The sequence below is a fragment of the Osmerus eperlanus genome, chromosome 14 (genome assembly GCF_963692335.1).
Source record: "Osmerus eperlanus chromosome 14, fOsmEpe2.1, whole genome shotgun sequence".
Lineage (NCBI taxonomy): Eukaryota > Metazoa > Chordata > Actinopteri > Osmeriformes > Osmeridae > Osmerus > Osmerus eperlanus.
The window spans coordinates 12,297,611-12,321,034 of NC_085031.1; the positions used below are offsets into that span (position 1 = coordinate 12,297,611).

A 23,424-nucleotide genomic window follows, 5' to 3' on the forward strand; every position below is an offset into this window, starting at 1 on the left:
CATATGACGGACTTCCTTAATCAGCCGTTATACACATAAAGCATTTGTGTTCGTAACATATAAATACACTCCAAGCAACATGAGGAAACTGTTTTAGTTTGTAAACTGCCCATTTACAATCAGAGTACTACTGCCCTCGTTCTGGAAAAGTCAGTCCTCTCTGTTCCGCTTGTTGCAGCGGTCGCAGCCTTATAAACCAGAGACACACCCAGCCAGCTCCACCAGGGTTTGGAATCCGTCAGCCAGACAGGAGGTGCTCTAGCCCCACCCTCACCACCTTATGGTAACCCACCCACCATTAACCGTCAGGGGAGTAGACATGTCACTCAACAGTCGACCTAAGCGGTTCTATGGTGTAATGGTTAGCACTCTGGACTCTGAATCCAGCGATCCGAGTTCAAATCTCGGTAGGACCTGAACTTTTGAGATGTCGTCCAAGTACTGTATTTGTGGATATGATCGCATATTGTAACTTCAAATACAGCTGTGTAACGCAATTGCGCTGAAACTTGTCATTGGTGTGAATACAAATTAAACACCTGTCTATCAAACAGAAACTTAGTGTGCTAGAAGGCAAATACTTTTGACAATGTAATTCTTTTTTACATTTTTTATTAATGGTGGGGACTCAAAGCATCACAAAGCAAAAGCAGGCGTATAACTTCTTCAGTCACTCTTGATCCCTGATATTACAACAATGCAGACATGGTTTAAATATGGCATGCTTTGTGGGCACAGATTAATTGAAAGCATATTTTAGCTCTTCATTTCGAAGGTTAATTCTTCCTAAAGCAATTATGTGAACATTTTATGACCAAAATGTATCCCTTTATTAAACATAAACCATGCTAAATATGATTCCTTTATTTGGTTGGTGAAGATAAATAAAACAGAAAACAAAAACTAAATAATTAATACATATTTGTAATGTCATTAAAATTATATAATGAACTGGCCTGGTGACTAAGTGTGAAGTACTGCTTTGTTGAGAAACTGTGAATTTCTGCAGTGAACAGAACATGCGAGTTCAATTCTTTATTTATTTCCAGAAATCTCTTCCGCCCTGGTCACCCTTGACGTTTAGTAAGCAACACAGCCAACCCCCACTACAATCATTCTCTGTATGTGGCAGCCATTCTAACTTCTCCAAACTGTCCATAACCATTGTGCAAAAGACAACAAATAATTATAAGACATCAATCCCTTCCTTATCCACCCATTTGAAAAAGTCATACACATTAATAAGCACTGAGCTGGTGTTTATAAAATATCAAACAGAGCTCCCAGAAACATTTATACAAGCTACTCAAGAAAACTATTTTGGTTTTGTAAACGGTCCATTCATGTTCAGTCTACTACTTTCGTCCACTGGAACAGTCAGCCCTGTGACAGACAGGAATCACAGACCATGTCTGAACTCGGAGTGATTCCAGACGCACCCCTGTTTTTTGGAGATGCATGTGTGTGTGTATGTGTGTAAATCATTTTCTGGTCTACAACATTTTTTGTAAACATTCCTTGTTCGTTCTGTTTTCCTCTAGATTCTCCTCTGTTTTCCTGTTCGATAACTACCAAACCAATAACATGAAAGATAAAAAATAAATAGATCAATAAATATATAGTATATTCAAATATAAATACTTAAATACTGTAACACAGGCAGGTTTGCTTTGAGTCTAGCGATTGTCGTTGCGTGTGGCCTTTATGACAGTGTGACACTTTATTACACAGTTTGTACTACTGAGAGTGACTGACCAGTTAGGGACCAATGCACATTATGCCACTGTTTAGGTCAACCACAAGCACTGTACCCTAGAGGAGGCCTTATGGTCTCTTATGACACCATAAGGAATGTCTCATTTGGTCTGGGATGTCAGGGTGTTAGTGATTAATCACTACGGGAACTTTGACATCACAGAGGCTGTAAAACAACCAATGGGTCTTTAGAACTTGTCATCTAGTCACTACAAGTAATCCCCCGTTTGTGACCCGTCAAGTGTCAGACCTCCCTCAGAGTTAAAGGTTAAATAGGCAGCCACATCATTCAAAGGGCGGTGAGCGTACGAAACAGCTGTGTGAGGCAGAAGACGGAGGCGGTGAGTGCAGTGCACTGTTTGGCCAGCAGCTTGGTGCTGAGGTCGTGACATGTCCGTCTCCCGCTCGCCCTCTCCGCCGCCAGTGCAAACTCCCGGAAGGCCCGCGCCACGTCCGCCAAACCGGCCACCGCTTCGCTGTTCCGCCTGTCGCAGCGGTCGCAGCCAGAGAACCAGAGGCACACCCCGGTCAGCTCCACCAGGGTCTGGAAGCTGTCGGCCAGGGAGAGGAGCATCTCCTCGGGGCTCTGGCCCACCCTCACCACCTTCTGGCAGCCTGCCATCAGGCGGCGAGCCTCCCCGTGCAGTGTTCGCTTGTTCTCGCTGAAGTGGGCAGGGCAGCTGTCCCTGGGGTGCCTCCCCCCGCGTCCTCCCCTGGCCCCGCCTTCTAAGATGGAGAGTAGCTGGTCTACATCTCCGCGGAGTGTCTGGAAACCCGCTGGAGGAGCCGGATAATGGCGTTGGCGCAGTCGGCTGATGGTCTCTTTGTGCGCCTCGGACAAGAAGCAGTTGGATGACTCCAAAGGGGAAAGGAGGGGGCTAACTTCGGTGGAGGAGGATGGAGGGATGACCAATCGGGGGAATGAGGGAGAGAGGGATGCGGAAGGAGAAGAGGAAAGGAAAGAGGAGGAAGGGAGAGAGGTCATCAGAGGAAGCACCCCGGAGGCATGGGTCACGTCACTCTGCGTGCGGCAGGAGAACTCGTAAACTGTCAACTCATCGTCAAAGCTGTCCCCCCCGCTGAAGCAATTGGTATAGACCATAGGACACCCACATGCGTCCAGGGGAGTCTGAACACCTTCCAGCACAGACTCGCACCCAGATGCCAGAATAGAGCTACACCCAAAATCTGGCTTTATCGGTGGGGAAGATTCTGGGTGGGCCTGGCTTTGAGTCTTCGGCTGGGCCTCACAGACAGTGAACACTCCACAGCTTGTGCTAAGTAATTTTACCTGGCCCGAGTCTCCTCCTGCAGGCTTACAGAGGTCTTTAGAAGTGACACTGCTACCCCCCACTGGCTCTGCCATGCTAGGGAAACTGAGGCCTGGACCATTAAGACTCTGCGTGGTCACCACTATTGCAGCGGGAACAGGATGGACAGGGTTGTTCATTTGGGGTCTGTAGATGTCCGTTTTATTTCTGTAGGTATCTATTTTTGGCTCAGAAATGTAAATTTCTGAGTCTTGATTCAGAGGTTTGAGCTCATTGCGGATTGGCAGGGGAGGGCTTTCATAGACCTTCACCACCTTCTCCATCAGCTCCTTGACCTCCGACACAGTCGACCGCGTGATCTCCGCCCCCGTGGTTTCTATGACCACTTCCCCTTCCACATCTGACCCTGTCAGCGTTACCTCAGAATCGTCCGACTCTGCTGATTCTACCTGACTTGTGTCCTTGACAACGCCAACCTTATTTTCAGCAGTGACCTTTGTGATGACTTCTCTGGAGGGGCCCTTGACTGTGCTCCCCAGCCCGGTTTGGCTAAGGGTTTCTTGGGAACGTGACAAGTAGAGGGGCAGGCTCTGGATCTTCCCTCGCAGGGTGGAAGCCGACAAGCGACCGCCGATGATGCCAGGGGAGCATGGCTGGAGAAGGAACCCAGAAAGTGATGGAGGTTCGTTGGGAAGCTTGTGGAAAGTGGTCACCTTAGGCTTAGCTGTGTCAACATTGTCATTAGCTGTGCTAGCATTAGCCTCCAAGCTAGCCGTTTTACAAACTGCTTTTTTGGTGTCAGCGAGAGAATCCAGTAGGATGGAGGCTTTGACATTAGCCACAGTGGAAGCAGTGCTGACTGGCGTAGGTTTGATGCCTGCTGTAGCATCAAGCTTTGCTGTAATGGAGTTTATGGTGGCAGCAAAATCTGTATTTGATGTTAATGACTGAATGTGCGCAGTCAGAAGATGAACGTGTGCAGGGGATTCAACGTTAGCAGTGGTAGCACGATCCAAGCTCAAATCACAGATGTTAGCGTTGCCTTCATCATCACTAGCGGTTACCAAATTGACACTATGAACATTTGCTTCATCAATAGCATTAGAAGAACTCAAGCTACTATTATATCCATCACCGAGGATGGAAGTAATGGAGCCGACAATATTCTCAGTGGCAGTATGAACAGCTATAGTGGGGACATAACTGATTTCAACGGACGCTCTCCCACTCTCGGTCTGTTTACCATTTGGTAATTCTTCGCCGTGGATCTTGGTTAACAAACCATCATATACTGGCTCTAGGTAAGGGTTAGGGGGGTTGGTTGGCATGTGCTCTTCCATGCCTCTGTTGCCCCCCTGCCCTCTTTCTGGGTGGGTTAAGTGAGGTGTAGAGAGGTCGTGGAGTGGAGGTAGTGAGGGGGTGGGTGGCGGTGGTGGTGGATGGCTTGGGGGGATAAAATTCCTCCTCACAACTCTACCAGCCCCAAATGCCTTGTTATGTGAACTAGGGGATGAGGGTCTTGGAAGAGGTCTGACAGGAACATCCTCACCCTTTTCCTCTTTGTTGAAACAGTGAGGTGGGTTATTGGTCTGAAGTCCCTCTTCAGCAAATACAGTTGGTTCTTCGGTGCTGGGTGAGGGCACTCTGTCTACCTCTTCTCCTGTCTCCTCCCCTCTCCCTTTCTCCTCTCCTGCTTTCTCCCCTGTCTCTTCCTCTCCTGTTTCCATACCTCTCTTGTCCTCCCCTCCTGTCTCTTCCCCTCTATCTTCCTCCTCTCCTGCCTTTTCCCTGCTCCCTTTCTCCTCTCCTGTCTCCTCCTCTTTCTCTTCCTCTTCCAGGATCTCAGCCAGGAACATATGACCAGCACAGGCTCCTTTCAATGACCCCCCTCTTTCATCCCCCTCCTCTTCACTCATTCCCACTTGTTTCTGTCCCTCTTTCTCTTCCTCCTCCCCATCCCCTCTTCGGTCGGCGCTCTCCTTCCCGTCGGGCTCCACCCTGGAGCGGACAGCAGAGATAGAGGGGCAGGCTGCCGTCACCAGAGCCGTGACCGATTTGAACTCCATGGAGTCTGGCTCCATCTCCATCTCCTGCTGCCTGGACCTGGAGCTCCTCAGGAGGTCCTTCCTGTCCTCGTCTGGGTCCCGGTGTCGGCTGGGCATGGTGAGGATGGGCTTGGACTCCAGCTGGGCTGGTTCCCCCTCTGTGTGCTTCAGGCAGGAGACGGTGGGAGACGGGTTCTAAGACAATAGATTAGATAGGTTTGGAGGTCAAGAACAGTGCTCATTGACATCTACTATGATATCTATCTACTTCTACACCTATTGACACCACAACAGGGTACTAATAAAATGGTTATTGATTCATTACTGTCTGTAGACTGCACACCTGGGTCTGTTCAGAAGGTTCTGGGTCAGCGCTCAGCATCTGGCTGTCATCGGCCTGTGCAATGTGGTTCTTCTGGCCCGAGTTCTGGTAAGGATGCTGGTCCTGGTCTTGGCTGTTGTCGGGGTCTGTTTCTGGGAAGGACACTCTGGAGGTGAAGTTTGTCTCCATGAAGGATCGTCGCTTTCTGGACCTTCTCCTCAGTCTGGCCCTCGCCTCTCGTCCTCTTCCCTCCTCCTCGCTTCCTCCTCCCACCTCCTCGCTTCCTCCTCCCTCCTCCTCGCTTCCCCCTTCATCCTCTTTTCCGTCCCGCCGCTGTACTGGAATGCTGATTCCAATATCGCTCGGGCTCACACTTCGACTATCTTCTCTCATCTCTGCGGCAAAATCTGGAAATAAGAATGATTCAAGTCAAAATAAATGTCAAAATCAAATGTTATCAAAGAAAGGGGACAATTGCCTACTTGGAGAACCACAAAGGTGACTGTGAATAATTACACTCCAACCTCCCCGACCTCCTAATCTTTTACCGTTAATTGGGTTTTAAATGTGCAGCGCTTCAATAATAATACTAGTGCTCTTTCAGGTGTTGCAGTTGACAGACTTGTAGACCCATAATTATTTTTTACAGTATGAGAGACAGTTTACCCTTCCAGCACCACACCCAGCACGCCCCCCCACCCCCACTCACCTCGAGGCACGGCTCCCGACGTTGTGTCTTCGGGCGAGGCAAAGCGGTCACTGGCGTCAAAGAACTCCTCCTCCGAACTGCTGTCTCCAAAACCGGGTGGTGGCTGGAGGATGGGCACGGACTCCAGCTCCAGCGCCGGGGGCTGCGACTCCTCCTCCTCCTGCTCCTCCTCCTCCTGCTCCTCCTCCTCTTCTTCGGCCTCTACCGCTGCCGGGCTGCGGTCGCTGTGGAGGCGGGAAAGGCTGTGAGCGCTATCCGGGGTGACGTTCGAGCAGATGTTGTAGTAACACCTGGCGTCGCTCTGCTCAAAGTTGAACACGCAGTCTAGGTGGGAGGGGGGGGAAGGGGACGTGGGGAGACGCTCAAGACAACCCTCCTCGCCTTTGTCTCGTTCCTCGCCCCCCGTCTCTGACGTGTCATCCGTCTCCCTCCTCTCCCTCTCCCCCTCGTCCTCGTCCTCATCCTCGCTGGCCTCTGGGGGGCTTGGCAGGTAGTCCACCATGCGGGAAAGCTCGGCAAAACACAGGAAGTTGTCCGACACAGGGTCAAAGGTCATGTCCGCGGGGGAGAGGTGGGGGTCGTCCTCGTCATTGGTCGTCCTGTGTCCCCCTTCTCTCACCTGGTGGGGTGCAGACGGTTCCCACCTGGAATGAGGGGGGTCAACTGTGAGGCGGAAGAGGGGATGGGCATGTGGGGCAGGGGGAGAGAGGAGGTGGGGATGAGGGGGGGGATAAGTATGGGGGTGAATGTGATGGTGGGCAGAGGATGAACAGGAAATGAGGTCGTCTTCCTCTAGGGCGTCCAATGAGTCGCTGGAGATGCTGGTGATGAAGCGTGAGTCTGTCCTACAGGATTCGGACGCCTCCGACACAGAGGGGTGGTCCTCCACGGCTAGAATTTCTCCTCCTCCTCCTCTCTCCCCCACCACTCTCTTGATCCCCATTTCTGCTCCTCCCCCCGCCTCCTCATTCCCCACTCCATCCCAAGTCTGCTCCTCTATCTTCTCGTTTCCCCCTTCTCCAGCCCCCTGCATTTTCTCTTCCTCCGTCCCCTCCGTTTCTCCTCCTCCCTCCACCGGTTTCTCGTTCTCTCTGTTTTCAGAAGAAACCCTTTCAGCGTGCTCCGCTCTTGTCTCCTCGTCCTTCTCCCCTTCCTCTTTCTTGTGAGATTCCTGACATGACTTCTCCCTCCTCTGCACTCTCCTCTTTTCTTCACGCTCTTTCCGTTTCTTCTTCAGCTGCTCCCTCGCTTGTTCGGGGTCCGACGTGGACCTAGGCCTGGGCTGCTTGTTGTAGGACACGAGGGTGACCAGGGTGTCCATGTCCAGATCTGACGAGTCATCGGTATCGCTGCCACAACGCGACACGTAACCTGCACACACACACACACAGACACACACTCAGAACAACATGAAACCTCCGACTACATCTTCTCCTGTTACTTTCAACAGACCAAATGTATGTCCTCTCTGGAATCGGATCTACATTATATCAAAGTATCATCGATCAGTGTACCGGAAATGGCAGTATAGTTTCAGACACAGTCTTCTCTCTCATCTCTGTACAATGTTCTATGTCAATGTATGGCTCATGGCTTACAGAATTGAACTCATCATCCAAAAGGCCTTAAATCAAGGCATACCAGTTGGCCTTAGCGCACTGGCCCATGTTCGTGGTTTGTGAAATAAGCAGTAAGGTGGTGAATTTGGATGAAAAAGAAGGTAGGAGTAGTTATGTCAATACACTATAGAGAAATGGTAGCGGTAGCGAGTTTGGTTTGCGGCTAATGGGGTTGAGGGTGGGTGCAAGTGTTTGTACCCTCCTCTGCCGACACCCGGTGTTTCCTGGTGGGGTCTGTCCAGGGGAAGATGTTGATGTTGGGGTCCACCAGCAGACGACAGTAGCCAGCCACCAGGCAGGAGAGGTCCTTGGCTGCTACAGACTCCAACAGCAGAGTTATGGGCTGGAGCAGAGGAGAAGAGGAGGAGAGAGAAGATTTTTAAGGTAATATTATTCAACTCAGCAGGTTAGATATTGATTTTGAGCCCAATTTAGATGTTTGGCTACAGGGTTACTTTCTTAACAAGCTTTCTTTCCCAACTTAGGCAAATGTAATGAATATAGAAGAAGAAGTGGAAAGATGTAGTGTTAAGTGTATCCGTATATACAGTAAAGGCCATTGCACACTGAGTCCGAAATTCATATGCGAAATGTTCGCACGTTAAAAAATCGGGTTCGATTTTCTGCGTATTCGCATCCATAGCCAGCATTTTGATAGTTTTTTGGGGCAATTCAGAGCCACCGAATGTTGAGGCTGACGATTGCGAAAAAACGCATACGAAAATTTCGCACTCAGTGTGCAAGGGCCTTAAGTGTAGTGTGTGTGTCTTTGTCTCTCGTGTGCATGACAGAGATAGTATGCTTCTATGTGTGTGTGTATATGCATGTGTTTGATCTGACCTTGATTTCCTGCAGGTAGATCTTGACCAGGCTCACGCGCTCCGACTCGGGAAGCAGCTCGATGCGCGTGATGCTGCTGAACTCGGTCAGCGTGGTCATGATGCTCAGCTTGTGGTTGACCACCTGGCTCACGCCGTAGCGTGCGCCCACCAACAGGGTCACCATGGATTCCCTATCCTGCAGCTGTTGGTGGGGTGGGGTGGGGGGGTGGGGGGGGGGGGTAGAGACGGTGTGCACGTGAAGGGGGTGGGGGAACTTGCGTTGCATAGCAAGTTTTTGTTACATGACAGGTGAAAGACTCCATTGCTATGTGTAGGGGTGGGGGCGCGTTGTGTACGGTTAATAAGGAAGGAAGACGGGTGTTCAAGTCTAAATTTTCACAATATTTTTTTTATTACAAAGTATTGTCAGTTTTGTACTCTCTCTCTCTCTCTCTCTCTCTCTCTCTCTCTCTCTCTCTCTCCTACCATCATGGTGGCGCTGAAGGACTTCCCCCCAAAGGACTTCAGGTCGCTCAGCTCCTCCAGGTAGTTAGTCCTCGCCTGATTTGCCGTGAGCACCTTCTGCTTGGGCTCAATCTGTGCCTGGCTCTTCTTCATGTGGTAGCCAATAGCCTTCCTCAGATCCTTCTCCCTCATGTTCCTCAGTAGGGTGGACGACACAAAGTTCTCGATGCCCCATGTTTTCCTACAGGTGAGTTCAGAACCGTCCACCGTGCGTGTGCGTAAGAGGGTGCAGAAAGAGGGCTGCGTGTGTACATTGTGTGCGTGTGTGTGGAAACCATTTGTGCCTGTATCCGTACTTGCAGTGCATTGTGGGAGTGTGTGCGTGAGCTTGTGAGACTCACGTGATGATCTTCAGGTTGGTCTTGGGAGACTGTCCACAGCTGGCGAGTCTTTCCTGGATGTGCAGGGCAGCTAGCCTCAGGGCCGTGTTACACCTCATCTCCACCGCAAACCTCTCCTGCAGCACGTCGTTCACACCCTGGAAACACACGCGAGTTGGGGAGTCAGGTGGCTGAGTAGTTAGGGAATCGGGCTAGTCATCTGAAGGTTGCCAGTTCGATTCCCGCCCATGCAAAAAGGACGTTGTGTCCTTGGGCAAGGCACTTCACACTACTTTCCTCGGGGGAATGTCCCTGTACTTACTGAAAGTCGCTCTGGATAAGAGCGTCTGCTAAATGACAAAATGTTGTACGCACATCCTTGTACACACTAGCATAAACATCTCAAACGATTACTTGTCCCATTTTCACTGATAGGTCATCAAAATATATGGATGTATTTTCATGAGTGTAAACGTGTCTGTTGGGTTACGCGCGTGAGACTTTGTTAAAGGCACACTACTCCTCATCCTCATTTTACGCACGCGTCCGCTCTCTCACATGCACTCACCTGCAGATAGAGGTACTCGAAGGCTGTGGGGTCATCCTGCAGCATGTCCTGAGGGTCTCTGGGCATGAAACACACACGGAACAGGCACCTGAAGTCATGAGACTCCCTCTTCTGGACCACCTGTAGTACACACACACACACACACACACACACAAACACACACATTCAGAAATGAATGGTCGGTGACTGTTCGAAACGGGTCAAATGAGTTATGTGCTTGTGAGTGTGTGTGTCCTGCACATGCACGTCAATACGGCATTTGCATCAAAGTGCAACTGGGAATTTGGCGTAGTGCAGCATGTGGAACTGTGTGTGTGCAGTGTACCTGCTGTATCCTCTCCTCATCGTGTAGAAGCAGGAGTTTGGTAATGCTGTACTGCTGCTCCAGCACTAGAGAGAAGTGCTCGATACGAGACAGGGACAGCTTCTCTTTCAGAGTCATCACAATGTCCTAGCAGTGGCCAGAGAAACGGAGATCATCCCACATTTGTAGGAAATATGACAGTAGTGCTGTGGAAGCAGCTTACGTGGGCTTGTATTGTGCTTTTAATAGCACCGCGTGAGAGTCGTGTGCGGGTGTTGTGCTTCACACGGTGGTGTTGTGGTAGCGACTGTGTTCTTTCCCACCCTCAATGTGTGTGTTGGGTTAGGTACCTTTACAGTGGTGTTGGGTTCAAACTTGAAGGCCTTGGTCTGGCCGTTTTCTAGGTACACCTTCAGAACGTTGGGCAGGAAGAGCAGAGAGTTGCCCTGGAGACCGTGTAGGAGTCAGAGCAGGGTCATAGAGAAACAGAGGGACGACAAGAGGAAGGAGGAGAGGAGAATGAGTACGAGGATGATTTATGCATTGAACCAACATTACACAAGAAGGGAAATTTGACTTCTTTGTCATTAGGTAAGCAGGAAATATAGAGCAAGAGAGGGAGAAAGAAAGAGAGAGAGAGAGCGAGAGTGAGAGAGAGACAGCAAGTGGAACAAGAAAACATTTCAAAATCAAAGCTGAAGCTGTGTGTCTACAGGGACATAATCTGTTAATAGAGTTCTGTTAATAGGGGCTTCTTTCATATCTCTCAGACCACGTCTCCATCTGTCTCTTTCATTCTGCTTGCATCCTTCTGCCCGCCTCCCTCAAATCTTCCCTAATGCTGTGCACGTCACAACTAGGTCTCTCTCCATGTTTCTGTGACGGCATCATTTCTCTCTCCGCCCTCACTTCTCTGTCCCTGGCCTGATTCCGTCTCCCGCTCTCTTTCTTGCTTTCTCCTCCACTCCCTTCTGCTCTCTCCTCTCACCGCTTTTCCTCTCCACCTCCTCTTGTTCTCCACCCCCTCTCCCTCCATCCCTGTCTCTAACGGGGTATTTATTGTCCTTTAATCACAGTTGTTCAGGAGGGGAAACGTGACTGGGACAGATTGATCCCTCCTGAAAAATAATGGCAGCCCAGTCTGCTTGTGCGGTTTTCTGACCCATAGTATTTATTTATAAATCCACTGGGAGGATGGGAACTCTAAACCGTGCCAGATTGGGTTTCCTTCCAAACACAGGCAGGAAAAGGGAGACTAAGCATGATTATCTTGCGACGCCATATCAAGCGTTTGATAATGACGGTTCAAAAGGATACTTAAAGGATGAAGATCACAAGCAGTCAGAGCTGCACACTGTAAAAGACCAATGCCGTCCAGAGTTCCAGTGGATTGCATGGAGCCTGGCCTGACCCCCTCCCCCCCTGGTCCGCCGGCAAACCCCACCCTACCACCTTAACTAACACATTTTATGCGGGAAACCCTGTACATGAGTATGACATGAGTCCCAAGTATGAGAGGGTGGCGTGTGAGGAGCTGATTGGTTGGGAGGGTGGCGTGTGAGGAGCTGATTGGTTGGGAGGGTGGCGTGTGAGGAGCTGATTGGTTGGGAGGGTGGCGTGCGGGTGTCTTTCAAGTCTCACCTGAGAGTGTCCGTTGACTGCAACCTCCTCGGCGAAGCGTACCTTCACCGGGTTGGATTTCAGTTTGGCCCTCTTCTCTGGAGTGATAAAAGAGGACTTGGGTCCCTGCAGAATTGAGGCCGGGACACAGATTAAGAGGTGAATAGCGTCACCACAACGTTAGCTTTACTGGGGAATGTTAGCTTCACTGGGGAACGCTCGATTAAGATTCTATGAGGATGGTTGTTATGTCCTTATAGTTCTCATGTAAAACAGATCAATGTTAGGGACCCAGTGCAATTGAACGAGAGAGCTGTTTTGAAGCGCTTTCCACTCAAAGTGATATTAGACCAGGGTGATTTCCAAATGTAAAAGACGAATACAGCAGATGACATCCGGTGAAGGATCCGAATGCTTTCCGCCGGACAGAAACATCTAATTTAGATGGATTTGTTTGTCTGAATCAGATTGAGTATGGTGCATTTGTGATCATCAGAGGCACTCTAGCCGTTTCTGTTCTTCATGTCAAACACACACAAACATATTGTACACTCAGAAGAACAGACGCCTATACACATACACGCACGATGATTACGAGACACATGAGACATGATAGTGTGTGTCCAGGTGCAAGGCTCTCCATCAAGGTCTCTGGAGGGAGGGACTCAGTGTTGTCACTTTTACGATGATTAAGTGAGACCTTGGCCTCCTGAATTAGTGTGTGTGTGTGTGTGTAAGCACCGCAATCTTCCAACTACGATGACAGATCTAAAATATGTTTGATGACAAAAGCACTTCAGCATTCTGTGTGTGGGTGAGAAGTTCCTGCATGCCTATTTTTGGTGTGCATGTGTGCATATACGTATACCTGTGTGTGTGTGTGTGTGTGTGTGTGTGTCACTCACCACAGTGGTTCGCAGGACAGTCATTGTCACTGAGTCCTGACATTCCCTAAAGAGAGAGAGAGAAGATGACGTGAGTATGGAGACAGGGGAGGAGCAGAGACAGGACTGCAATGACAAACATGTCTGTGTGTGTGCGTGTGTGTGTGTGTGTGTGTGTGTGTGTGTGTGTGTGTGTGTGTGTGTGTGTGTGTGTGAGAGACCTGATTATGTCAGCAGCTTGCTCCGGGGTCAGGTCATCAATGGCTACATTGTTGATTTTTATGACCTGGTCGCCGGGGATGAGTCGACCATCAGCAGGACCTCCTAAACACACACACACATATAATCCTCACCACTCCCTTAGCCATCAAGTTCACCAGTGACAACACATCAAACAGCTGTGTGTGTGTCCTCTCCCAACATAACACAATCCATAACAAATTCCTATTTCAGTGTGAAAATGAATCCCCTCCCCCAGACAGGGAGAGGGACAGGGAGAGGAGGGAGGAGCAGGTTGACAGCCAGAGCTTAGCAGGACCACAGTGAGAGCACCAAGATGACAGGCAGGGACAGATGGTGACAGGCTGGGCACTGAGCTATAAACACTTGTCTCCCAACTAAGACCCCCGTGGCCTACGTTATGGACAACACTCAAACAAATGCACCCACATGCCAACACATATAGCTGTAAACAACATTCCTGTTCTTTTACGGGGGTCAGATTAGTTTGTATGAGATTTTGTGAATAATTTGGGATATCTCAATAAAACTCTGGAATCTTAATATATGATACACAGTATATGTATTATATAGGATGTATTATCTACTTATGGGATGTGATATTTTTTACCACCCAAGAGGTCAATCACTGTCTTCGTAGCACGTTTGATGGGAACTTTGCTATTGATTCACATGACCATTATTTTCCCTGTTTCCTGTAATTCTTGTGACCATGCCAGTTCCTTCCACAACCTCAGCAATATCTTATACCTATTTCCATCACCACAAGTCTTAACAGAAACCCCTAATGGGTTCCACAAAACACTGTAAAACATTTTATATGACAGTCAGTCAAACTCTCTGACATGACAAATGGATTCACCATTCATTGCATAGGCTAGTGTTCCACTGAATTAAAAAATGCCATTAAGATATTTGCAACTGAGTAAATAACCACCAGACTTCATTTACTTAATGTATGAGTGTGTTTTTTAGGTACTTTGATTTAGGAAGCCCACAAAAATATTCATGAAACATCCCCTACTCAGCACCTTTTAACAAAAGCTTATTTTTATATATATATATATATATATATATATATATATATATACATACATATCTGAAGAGGCGGACTGAGACAGAAATTGGGGTGTGAAGTTTACTCTTTCAGATTCTAGCGAAGGCAGCTGGTGTAGTGTCACATGGACACACCGTCATGGGCAGTGAGGGTAGATTTGATTATGCCAGTTGGTAGGTCCTGAGGCAACTTGCAGCCTTGCCTCAGCAAAGAAGACCTTTCCCTCACTCTTCCAGGTACTGTGCAACAGGTTAGTGTCACAATACCTTCCTTTTGTGTCTGTGTGTGTGTGTATGAGGGGCAGAGGTTAAGCGCAGTAAAAAAAAATACTCCCGTTGCCTCATTACATTCTCTGTTAAACTCTTTTCATGAAAGTTGGATTTTTGTTTTGCATATGAGTTTCTTTTTTTCCCAAATTCAAGCTTGTAAGTACATCGATTTTATACAAATTGTCAACAAACATGGCCGTTTGTAATATGGCCTGAACGTGGTTCTAGACCTTACCTGGGTGGACATCTTGCACCAGTATGGGGATCTGGGGAGACAGGCTGAGACCGTGGGAGTTGAGCAGGGGGTCCTTCAGGATCTGAACCGTCAGGCGCACCGGATAGTTCCTCTGGTCCGACGCGCCGGACTCCCCGGCCCTCCCGTCCACCAGGATCCTCTCTCTGGAGAACAAAGACGGACAAGATGGAGACTCATGGATGAGTGTCAGACACGTCCCATTTGGTTTGCACCTAACACTCTGATACATTTACTGAAATACATTGATTTTGAAGCACTGCAATGTGCTTGTGTTTGTGTCCTCTTTTAAACAAGCTGCCATGCTGACAGAGCTGTAATTGTTAACAGCTGGCGTCTAGTAATAATTAAGAGTACATGAGGGAAGTCTGTTTATCAACTTTCATCAAACGCTGATGTATATTACTGGTAATGTTTAACCAAGCACTTCTTTATCAACAATGAAAAGCTAAAGACCATGTGTATGTTAAGGTGTTAACCTAGTAGGCCAGATCTCATACAGTGAGATAACACACCACTCATTTTCGATGACAAAACCCATTGTGGCAATAGTTGTTGAAAGGTAATCTAATAAACCTTGGGGGAATCAAACCCTATCTTTATTATAAACTCAGTGTTTATAATACTTAATGTTAATTTTGGTATTTTGTGGTATTTTGGTATTTTCCATATGCGGCGTTAATCTCTAGTCTTTTACTTCATAACGCCTCCTATGTAGAATTTTTTGCTCTCTTAAACACAGTCAAATTGAAATACACTTGAACCTAAATGAATTCTGACCTGCTGCTTGAGTCCCGGGAACGTCGGAGCCACCTGCCCACCACCTGCTCCACCCGGCTGGTCCTGTGGGAGGGAGAGCGGCTACGATCCCGCTCCTCCATCTGGCTGCGTGGGTCAGAGGGCACGTGGTCAAAGGTCAGCGAGGACAGGGGTGAGTGCATAGGTCAACATGGCCATCCACTCGAAATGCACCATGGGTAGGCACATTTGCTTATCTTAATTAGAAAGACAAAATTAAAGTAACCGTAGTCCAATAAGTATAGGCTGATTTCTGCTTTCTCTCATCTAAGACTAAGCTGGGTGATGAGCATTAGCGATGGGTTGGGGTAAAAGGGGATGTCACTTGTGGCCACGTCCTAATAGTCTCAGTCTGGTGATCTCATGCTAAAAGGGTTCTGATGGCCAATCATGTCAATAAGCCTGAATTAATATGGTCTCTAATTGTTAGTACAGGGTGTGGCGTCTCCTGAAAATGGGTCCCTCAGTGGGACACTTATGTGAAGTGCTCGTTAGAAACTAGTCTGAGAAAGTTGAAGTCTGGTTATTGCTGAATTTCTGGTTATGATCTTTTTTTTTCTGTGGTGTACAGGGATGGTGTGTGTACAGTGTGTGGTGATTTTAAGTAGTGTTTGTTACATGTTATAGTTTCTGGTGGACCCTCCTAAATGTTTGGTCAATCTTAAGAGGGCTCTTAAAGGCTCACCTCAGAAAGTGATCTGCTTTGACCGAGTGCTCCAAAGATTTGACTGTGTAAAGATTATTGCAGAAATTTGCATTAGATTTACTAGCAAGTTAGTGACTGGATGAATGAATGAATTGGTGTTTTGCATTTAAAAAGGCTTGAATGATTGAATGAATGACTTGTACCGTGTCTCTGGGACTCCCACTTGACACGGCTACAGGAAGCCACAATGAACAGTGCCTGATCATCATCAATACTGATGATCAGGCATTAAAACCATCCATTAGAGAGGGAGGGAGGATGGAGACGGGGACTGATGGAGGGACGGGGCAGGGAGTTCAGAGGGAGAGCACACAGGGGGGTGGGAGACAGAAAGAATGGAGGGATGGAGGACGATAAAGAAATGCAGAAAGAGGGTGGCAGAAAGGAAAGCAGATAATGGACAGAGGAAGAGTGAATAAAAAAGGGGGAAGGAAGAGGGGAGCCAGAAAGTGAAAGGCGAGTCAGGGGGAGTGGAGGGTCTGAGGATGGGGAACAGAGAGAGGATGAGGATCGACAGCAAGGGTAGAGATGGAACCCGGAGGAGGGGATACACACACAGATTTGGAAAGAGGGAGATGACGCGAGAGGAGTACCGGAGAGAGAGGGCTATCTCCAGAGACCTTGTATATGAGTCATGGCCACTCTATGTCTCCATCTGTCTGTCCCATCTCACCCTTCTCATATTACACAATGGCCACGAGAGAGAAATAGGCTGAACCAGGCTAAACCACGGGCAAAAAAGTACCAGAAACTGGGTAATGGCTTTGATGTCGCTACAAAATCATTGAATTATCATCTTCTCATCATTCACTCAGCTATCAGACCATTCCCACTGTTTTGAAGGATGAAAAACCCCTCTTCCAACTCACTGAATGCAGCCTGTCTTTCTCCATAGCCTTTTGAGAAGTCAGTGATGTGGATAGGTGGCTGGAAAAATTATGTAAATAAATGAGAGCTTTGACCTATCTGATCATGTTATATCAGAGATAGGGATAGGTATGGGAGGCCTTTGTAGTGTTCAAAGTGACGAAATGCTTGTTCCGGCTGTTTTGAAAATACAATAGCTAAACATGCCATAACCTAAATATCTTATCTGGATTCACCTACAGTAGTAAATGTTGGAAATGTACATGTTGCTTTGCTTTCAAAATGGATTATTGGACGTCATGTTTTATGAAACACACACAATCCAATAGCAAAACAACCATATTATCTCATAACAGTAATCCAAGTGTCCCAATCTTTCAAATCTTTCGTAAACATATTTTCATTTCATGTTGTAGGGCTGTTTTGGCAGCCCCTTTGTCACTGGTCACCCAGACACTCGTCTGGGACAGTCGTTGATTTGCATGAATGCTAAAATGACAATCACACCTTAATGACACACCTCTGGAAAGGTGGTCTCAACAGTTGAAGAGGAAGGTGGACCGAGGAAGACTGAAATTATCATTAAAAGTGTTGTGTTCTTGTAAATATTGTTCTAAACAGCTTTTAATGTCATGTTTGATATGATTTTGTTTCTTATTTTATGTATTACATTATAGAAATAATTGTATTGCTGTAACATGTACATTTACAGGGTTTACAGAGTTTGTGCTTGCAACAGACCAACATGTGTTTAACATATTCCCTTGTCTTGCAAGAGCACCACTTGGTCTACTGCAGCCTTGATTAATGATCCAATTTGAATGTGTATGCGTTAGACAACTTTCCAGTCATATGACCGGTGTCCCAATTTTAGTCAGGTTTGGGTGTATATAGGAAGAAGTTTTTACCACTAACTTTGAGTTCTGTTTACGATACAGCTCCGGTGCGTTAGGCGCCTAGTCTTCATTGTGAAATACCTTTGTTAACCATATTGCTCTGAAGGTATGTTTTGTATTTGATGATATTTCATTATCATTGTATTGATTATCTTACTATTTAGATAATAAACTATTATTGTGCATTTTAAGTTACTTGTTCTCCTTTAAAACTTATCTATCAAGCTACGGCGGTGAAAACTTTGATCTAGTCTGGTTGATGCGGCTAACTGATTATAAACATAGACTTTTGAAGTAGGTTTTAACTTAAGGCCTCTGAGTCACTTACAGTGGATCTCCACGCTCCGAAGGAATTTACCGGAGCCTCTGAGTGATCGGTTTACATATCCTACTAGGTCGGTGGTTAAATCCATATTATAGTAGAGATAAATGACTGATTAGTGAACATGCATACTTTAGGGTTGATGCTCTGATCAAGAAGACGATTTTTACCTATGCCAGAGTTTCATGTCATTAACTGTTTAGCGCTCAAAGTTACAGGTAACGCACTTGTGCACATTTCTAAAATTGGAGTCAGATTTTAACAAGTCAATTTTCTCCTTGAACATCTAACCAGAATTGAATTGGGTTTCCCAAGCCGGGGACAAACACCAAGCGTCTCCGGCCTTATGATCCTCCTAACTACAATGTAAAAAAAGAATTGATCTGATCTGGAAGAGTGCCGTACCCTGTACAAGAAAGATAACTAATCTCATTAAAGAGAAAAGTTAAATATTGAATCACTTTCCATAGAATTTAGCCACTTACTGTGAGTGTAAGTAGTCTTTGTCAGAATCTGTCACTCCACTCTCTTTCTGTGTCTGTGTTTGTATCTCTGTCTCTCTGTATCTTCTCTCTCTCTTTCTCCTTCAGCTTAGAGTGGTCTATGTAACAATCCGATTTCCAATTCCAGTACATCTGTACTTCTGATCTAATACTACAAAATATGTATGGTTGTGTGGGGGCTATTATTCAAACTGAGTAGCTACAGAGCAACAAAGGACATGCTTGTACACACACACACACAAACACACACACACACACTGTAAAGGCTAATGGGCTATGGCAGCCCATACAGATTAGGCCCTACTCAGCTCTTTCGCTCTCCCTCTCCACCACTTTCTTACCTTCTCTCTCTGTCTCTCTCTCTCTTTCTCTCTGTCTCTCTCTCTCGTCTTTCAAGCGTCTCTACTTCCACTATCTAGGGCTCTCCGTTACAACGACAGGAAATTCAAAAATATAGCAGAAGACATATCATATCAACCCCCCCCCCACACACACACACACACACCCACACACACAAACTGACCACGCGCGCACACACAGCTAATGGGATTAGAGTGTGTGTTCTTTAGACTGTGGACAGGGTGTTACTGCGTCACCCCTGCTGAGCCAGATTAGAGCCTCACCTCAACCAACAACCAACAGACCTACATAATGGGAGCCACGCACACGTACACATGCACACACACTGACCTGCTCTCAGCCCCCGTGTATCAGGGCTCCATGGTGGGGGCAGTAGCTACACCCCTGCTCGGCTCTCTCTCCGGTCCTCAGGCTGAGGAAGAGGAGGGTGCTGCCTCTTCATCTCCTAGAAATAGACGGCGAAATGAGAAGGTTCATTAAAGCTACGTGTCTGATGGTGGGGGCAGCATGCGTGTGCGTGTGTGCGGTTCATTGTGTTTGTGTGCAGTGCATGATCTGGAGAGAGGCAGGTGTCTGATCAATGTCTCTGTGTTGGCTCCTCACACCGTGTGTGTTTTCATCTGAAGAGAGGAGACGCAACAATGAAACAATGAGAAGGGGAGGCTGGCTTTCATTTGTCGTTCTAATCAAAGCGTTTGGCTGCCATCAGAGAGAGAGAGAGAGAGAGAGAGAGAGAGAGAGAGAGAGAGAGAGAGAGAGAGAGAGAGAGAGAGAGAGAGAGAGAGGGAGAGGGAGTGGGAGAGGGAGAGGTTGATAGAGAGACACATCCAGGCAAAGAAGAGATACGTCAAGAGCGTGAGACACCATGGAGGAGGAGAGAGGCCTGAAGAGGGAAAGGGGAACATGGAGAGAATGGAGAGAACCAAAGAGGGAGAGATACAGACAGGCACCGTAATAGACAACTTAAAAAGGGAGGGTGCAGAAAGACGCACAAAAAAGACGATGTATGGGCTGAATAAGCAAGTCGGTCCGACAAATGAAGAGCGGAGAAGAGGAGGGTGCGCGGCGAGCCCCATCGCAGTAGAAAGGGTTTGCTGTTTGTTGGAGTCCCACTTGCCTCTACGCTGCTCCAAACATCATCAATATTTAACTAAGCCTCTACAAAGCCTTAGGAACAGAGATGCTGGAATTCTTTTGCTACCTCTCTTCCTCCCTCTCTTCTCTATCCATCTGTCTGTCTGTGTCTGTCTATCTACCTGTTTCTTAATTTACCTCTCTCTCTCTCTGTCTATTTATCTATCTATATATATTTTGTCTGTGTAGCAGGCATGATTGATCAGCTGGTTTACACCACAGGAGGTTTTCCGACTGTAAATTTCAAAGCCATTCTAGACCGAAGTGAATCGTAGATGTTAATGGCTTGTTCTAGATTGGGTTGGGCTGCTGAGTGAAGCCTGACACCACCCTCTTCTCAGTACTCCATACAGTTGGGAGGTCTGTGCACTCAACACACACACACACACACACAGGCATGCACTTATACACAAGCATTTAATCACCAAAGTGAAGCTGACAGCAAATGTGGTGGAGGCATTTTGTGTTTCCATCTTTGAGTGTGCACATGTTTGGGTGCGTTTACATGTTTAAGTGTGTTTGTTTTGTTGTGGGTGTGTTTTTCTTGAGTGTGTGTGTGGTTGTGTGTTTTCATGTGTGCATGGTTGTGCGGTGGTGATTGTATGCCTGCCTGTATGTCGGCATGTGTGTGCGTGCGTGTGTGTCTATGTGCGAGCGTGTAACTCAGAGTGCTGCTCCCATCAATAATGCATCTAGATAATGCATCCGCACCACTCCATCAACAACTCCATCCTCACAGCCCTACTAACGCAGACAGAAAGATAGACGGACTGGCAGGCAGACAGGCAAACAGATAGACATGCAGACAGACTCGCAGGCCAACCGACAGGCAGAGAGAGAGGCAAACAGTCGGACAGACAGATAGACAGGCAGGTCAACAGACAGATAGGCAGGCAGGCAGGCACAAAAAGGGAAACAGTCAGAAAGACAGACAGGCAGGTCAACAGTCAAGAAGGCATGTGTGTGCACATATGCATTTGTGTTTCTGCCTGTGTGTATTGTCTCTCATCCCTCTCTCTCCAGGATTTGCAGTTTGCTGTGTTCCGATGACAGGAGACAAGGGACACAATCCAATTAGCTCCTAGCTCTCAAATCCCCACCCATAGGCCAGGAAATGGCTTCCGACTGTTTGCCAATTATCTCTGATCCATAAACACATATGAGAACAAACGGCCAAACACAAACAAACGGCCACATAAGCACAGGAACAAGAACAAGTGACATGCTCACATATACTGATAAAAGAACACACTTGATTGTCAAGAGTGTGTAGAGTATAGCAGCTGTGTGTATGTTTGTGTCTGTGTGTGTGTGTGTGTGTGTGTGGGGGGGGGGGTGAAACCTGAGCTACACCTGTTAAATACCCACAATCATGTACGTAGATGTCGGATCCAATCGTTTGGAAAGATGAGATAAACTGGTTGTTAATTATCTATGAATGTTGTGCATCACTTTCCACTCTGTCATGCAACTTAGCATGTGTTCCTGTGTCTGCATGGGTGAGCGTGTGTAAGTGTGTGTGTGTGTGCGTGTGTGTGCATGATTATGCGTGCATGTGAGTGTTTGGGCGTGCGTGTGGGCGTGACCACAGGGCCTGGACTTCTTTCTCCTTTCATGAAATTCCAGTGCTGTCAACTACCTCATAGAGTTGGTAAATAAATAGTTCTCTAGACTGTATGAGACAGTACTCCATACTAGAAACTTTATGATGTGAACTTAACTGTGTTACTAACTAAGCTCGGTGAGATCTCATTAATGGACAAAGCCATTATGAGAGATCAGTTTAAAGTCTGTTTTCAATAGTAAAGCTGTGTTTTGGGAATTGTCTTGGAGTTTAGGAGACTTGCAAGCTGTCAAGTACTGTACATAGAGGCTGACAGACACCTGGAGTTCCAACCTGTATTAAATTTGACAAATATACAGCATCAAAAATGTAGCATTGCCTAAAAATAACATCATAAATAACTAAGGATGGGAGGTCCTTCAGAACTGTGCCCGATATTCCGTTGCAGGTTCCACAACGAGGCTTTGTAGTCACGTTTGTTTTAAATGGCCTGAACGCTGAATGAGCACACACTCACTTGCACACATTCTCATGCAGGCACATCTACTCATAGACACATAGACACATGCGAATCTGATGGCAAAATAGTAAAGTAAATAGTAATAGGACAATGCCTTTATGATGTGTGTGTGTGTGTGTGTGTGTGTGTGTGTGTGTGTGTGTGTGTCTGTTAGAGTAAGGGTTGAGAGACATAGAACATTAATGGTCTAAATAACTACTGACACCATTATACTTGAGAGAAAGATATGTTTTGAATGATGTTGCTCCTTGAGTGTGTGTGTGTACTGTTGTTGTACTGGTGTTGACACCAATTATACACCGATGGCACCCACCAACAAACAACCAAACTGAGTTTGTTAGAATGTAGGTCTAGGTTTACTAAGCCCTACAGAAAACAGGTTATACGACTTTTCATTAATCGATCATTAATGCCATTGTCACCAAAACTGGATTTAGGGGCAAAAGTCGGCTGTTGAGACACCTACAGAATATTACTAAAAGTATCGGACAGTTCTATAGCAATAGTCTTGTATATAGCTTGGTATGGTCTTGTCACTCTAATCATGTTGTCCGATTAGGAAACGGCTTTAAAAATAAATGTCGATTGTAATTTCATCCTTAGGTAGCCAAGGGTTCTCACGAGCCTACCAACGCACGTAACTTCATATGTCTAAGAAAATATCACAGTGTCCCCTAGTCTACGTTTGTCTCTTGTCTGTTGTTTAGTTTGGTCCATGATAGCGGACCTCCTTAAGACCTTACCGGGTACCCGGAATCTCCTCTCTAATCCGCCTTCTGCGCTCAGGGCGGGCCGTCCCGCGTGTCTTTGACGTAAAACAACTTCGTTCACAACAGAAAAACGGTAAAGGAAGATTAACACTTGCCTCCGACATCGAAAGACTATAAATCAGTTATACATCCCGTTTACCTTTGGACTGGAGAAAGGTGTTAAAACCGAAAGGCAGCTTTGGTGGAGCAGCTCAGTGTACCGTAGTCCCAGGGCAGGTGCGCGCGGGATGCTGACGGCAAAACCATGCGTAATTAAGCGACGTTAATCCGACTGATCTTCCCCTTCTCCCTCCTATACTCTCTCTCTCTCTCTCTCTCTCTCTCTCTCTATTTTTCTCTCTCTCTTTCTCTCTCTCACACACATACATAAATAGGCAAGTGACCAGAAACTAGAAAAATGGT

General features: G+C 47.0%; 1 protein-coding gene and 1 non-coding gene across 5 annotated transcripts; one reads left to right on the forward strand and one right to left on the reverse strand.

Annotated features, from left to right (window-relative positions):
* The first annotated feature begins 344 nt into the window (after positions 1-344).
* trnaq-cug (transfer RNA glutamine (anticodon CUG)) lies at positions 345-416 on the forward strand. The gene has a single exon. It is a non-coding gene; the product is annotated as a tRNA-Gln (tRNA).
* Positions 417-1,458: 1,042 nt separating this feature from the next.
* On the reverse strand, positions 1,459-23,292 carry LOC134033555 (FERM and PDZ domain-containing protein 1). 4 transcript variants are annotated; one of them, XM_062477763.1, is made up of 18 exons: positions 23,162-23,292; positions 22,996-23,073; positions 19,365-19,479; positions 15,363-15,467; positions 14,565-14,728; positions 12,985-13,087; positions 12,785-12,830; positions 11,901-12,005; positions 10,610-10,705; positions 10,281-10,406; positions 9,956-10,075; positions 9,409-9,545; positions 9,029-9,248; positions 8,562-8,744; positions 7,920-8,064; positions 6,103-7,473; positions 5,415-5,800; positions 1,459-5,266 (listed from the first exon to the last, which is right to left on the reverse strand). In XM_062477763.1, the coding sequence occupies exons 4-18, from the start codon at positions 15,461-15,463 to the stop codon at positions 2,045-2,047; spliced, it is 6,525 nt and encodes a 2,174-aa protein (XP_062333747.1). In that variant the 5' UTR covers positions 15,464-15,467; positions 19,365-19,479; positions 22,996-23,073; positions 23,162-23,292; the 3' UTR covers positions 1,459-2,044. The 4 variants fall into 4 exon arrangements, with proteins under 4 accessions (XP_062333747.1, XP_062333748.1, XP_062333750.1 ...); XM_062477764.1 differs by having other exon boundaries at positions 19,365-19,654; XM_062477766.1 differs by lacking the exon at positions 22,996-23,073 and having other exon boundaries at positions 23,162-23,271.
* Positions 23,293-23,424: the final 132 nt, after the last annotated feature.

Bases quoted from the DNA above. Each gene is read 5' to 3' on its own strand.
- LOC134033555 (XM_062477763.1), bottom strand. From the start codon at position 15,463: ATGGAGGAGCGGGATCGTAGCCGCTCTCCCTCCCACAGGACCAGCCGG. The intron at 13,088-14,564 runs GTAAGGTCTAGA...GTGTGTGTTTAG, and splicing joins GGTGCAAGATGTCCACCCAG to GAGGTCCTGCTGATGGTCGA. The intron at 8,745-9,028 runs GTAGGAGAGAGA...CCCCACCAACAG, and splicing joins CCTTCAGCGCCACCATGATG to CTGCAGGATAGGGAATCCAT.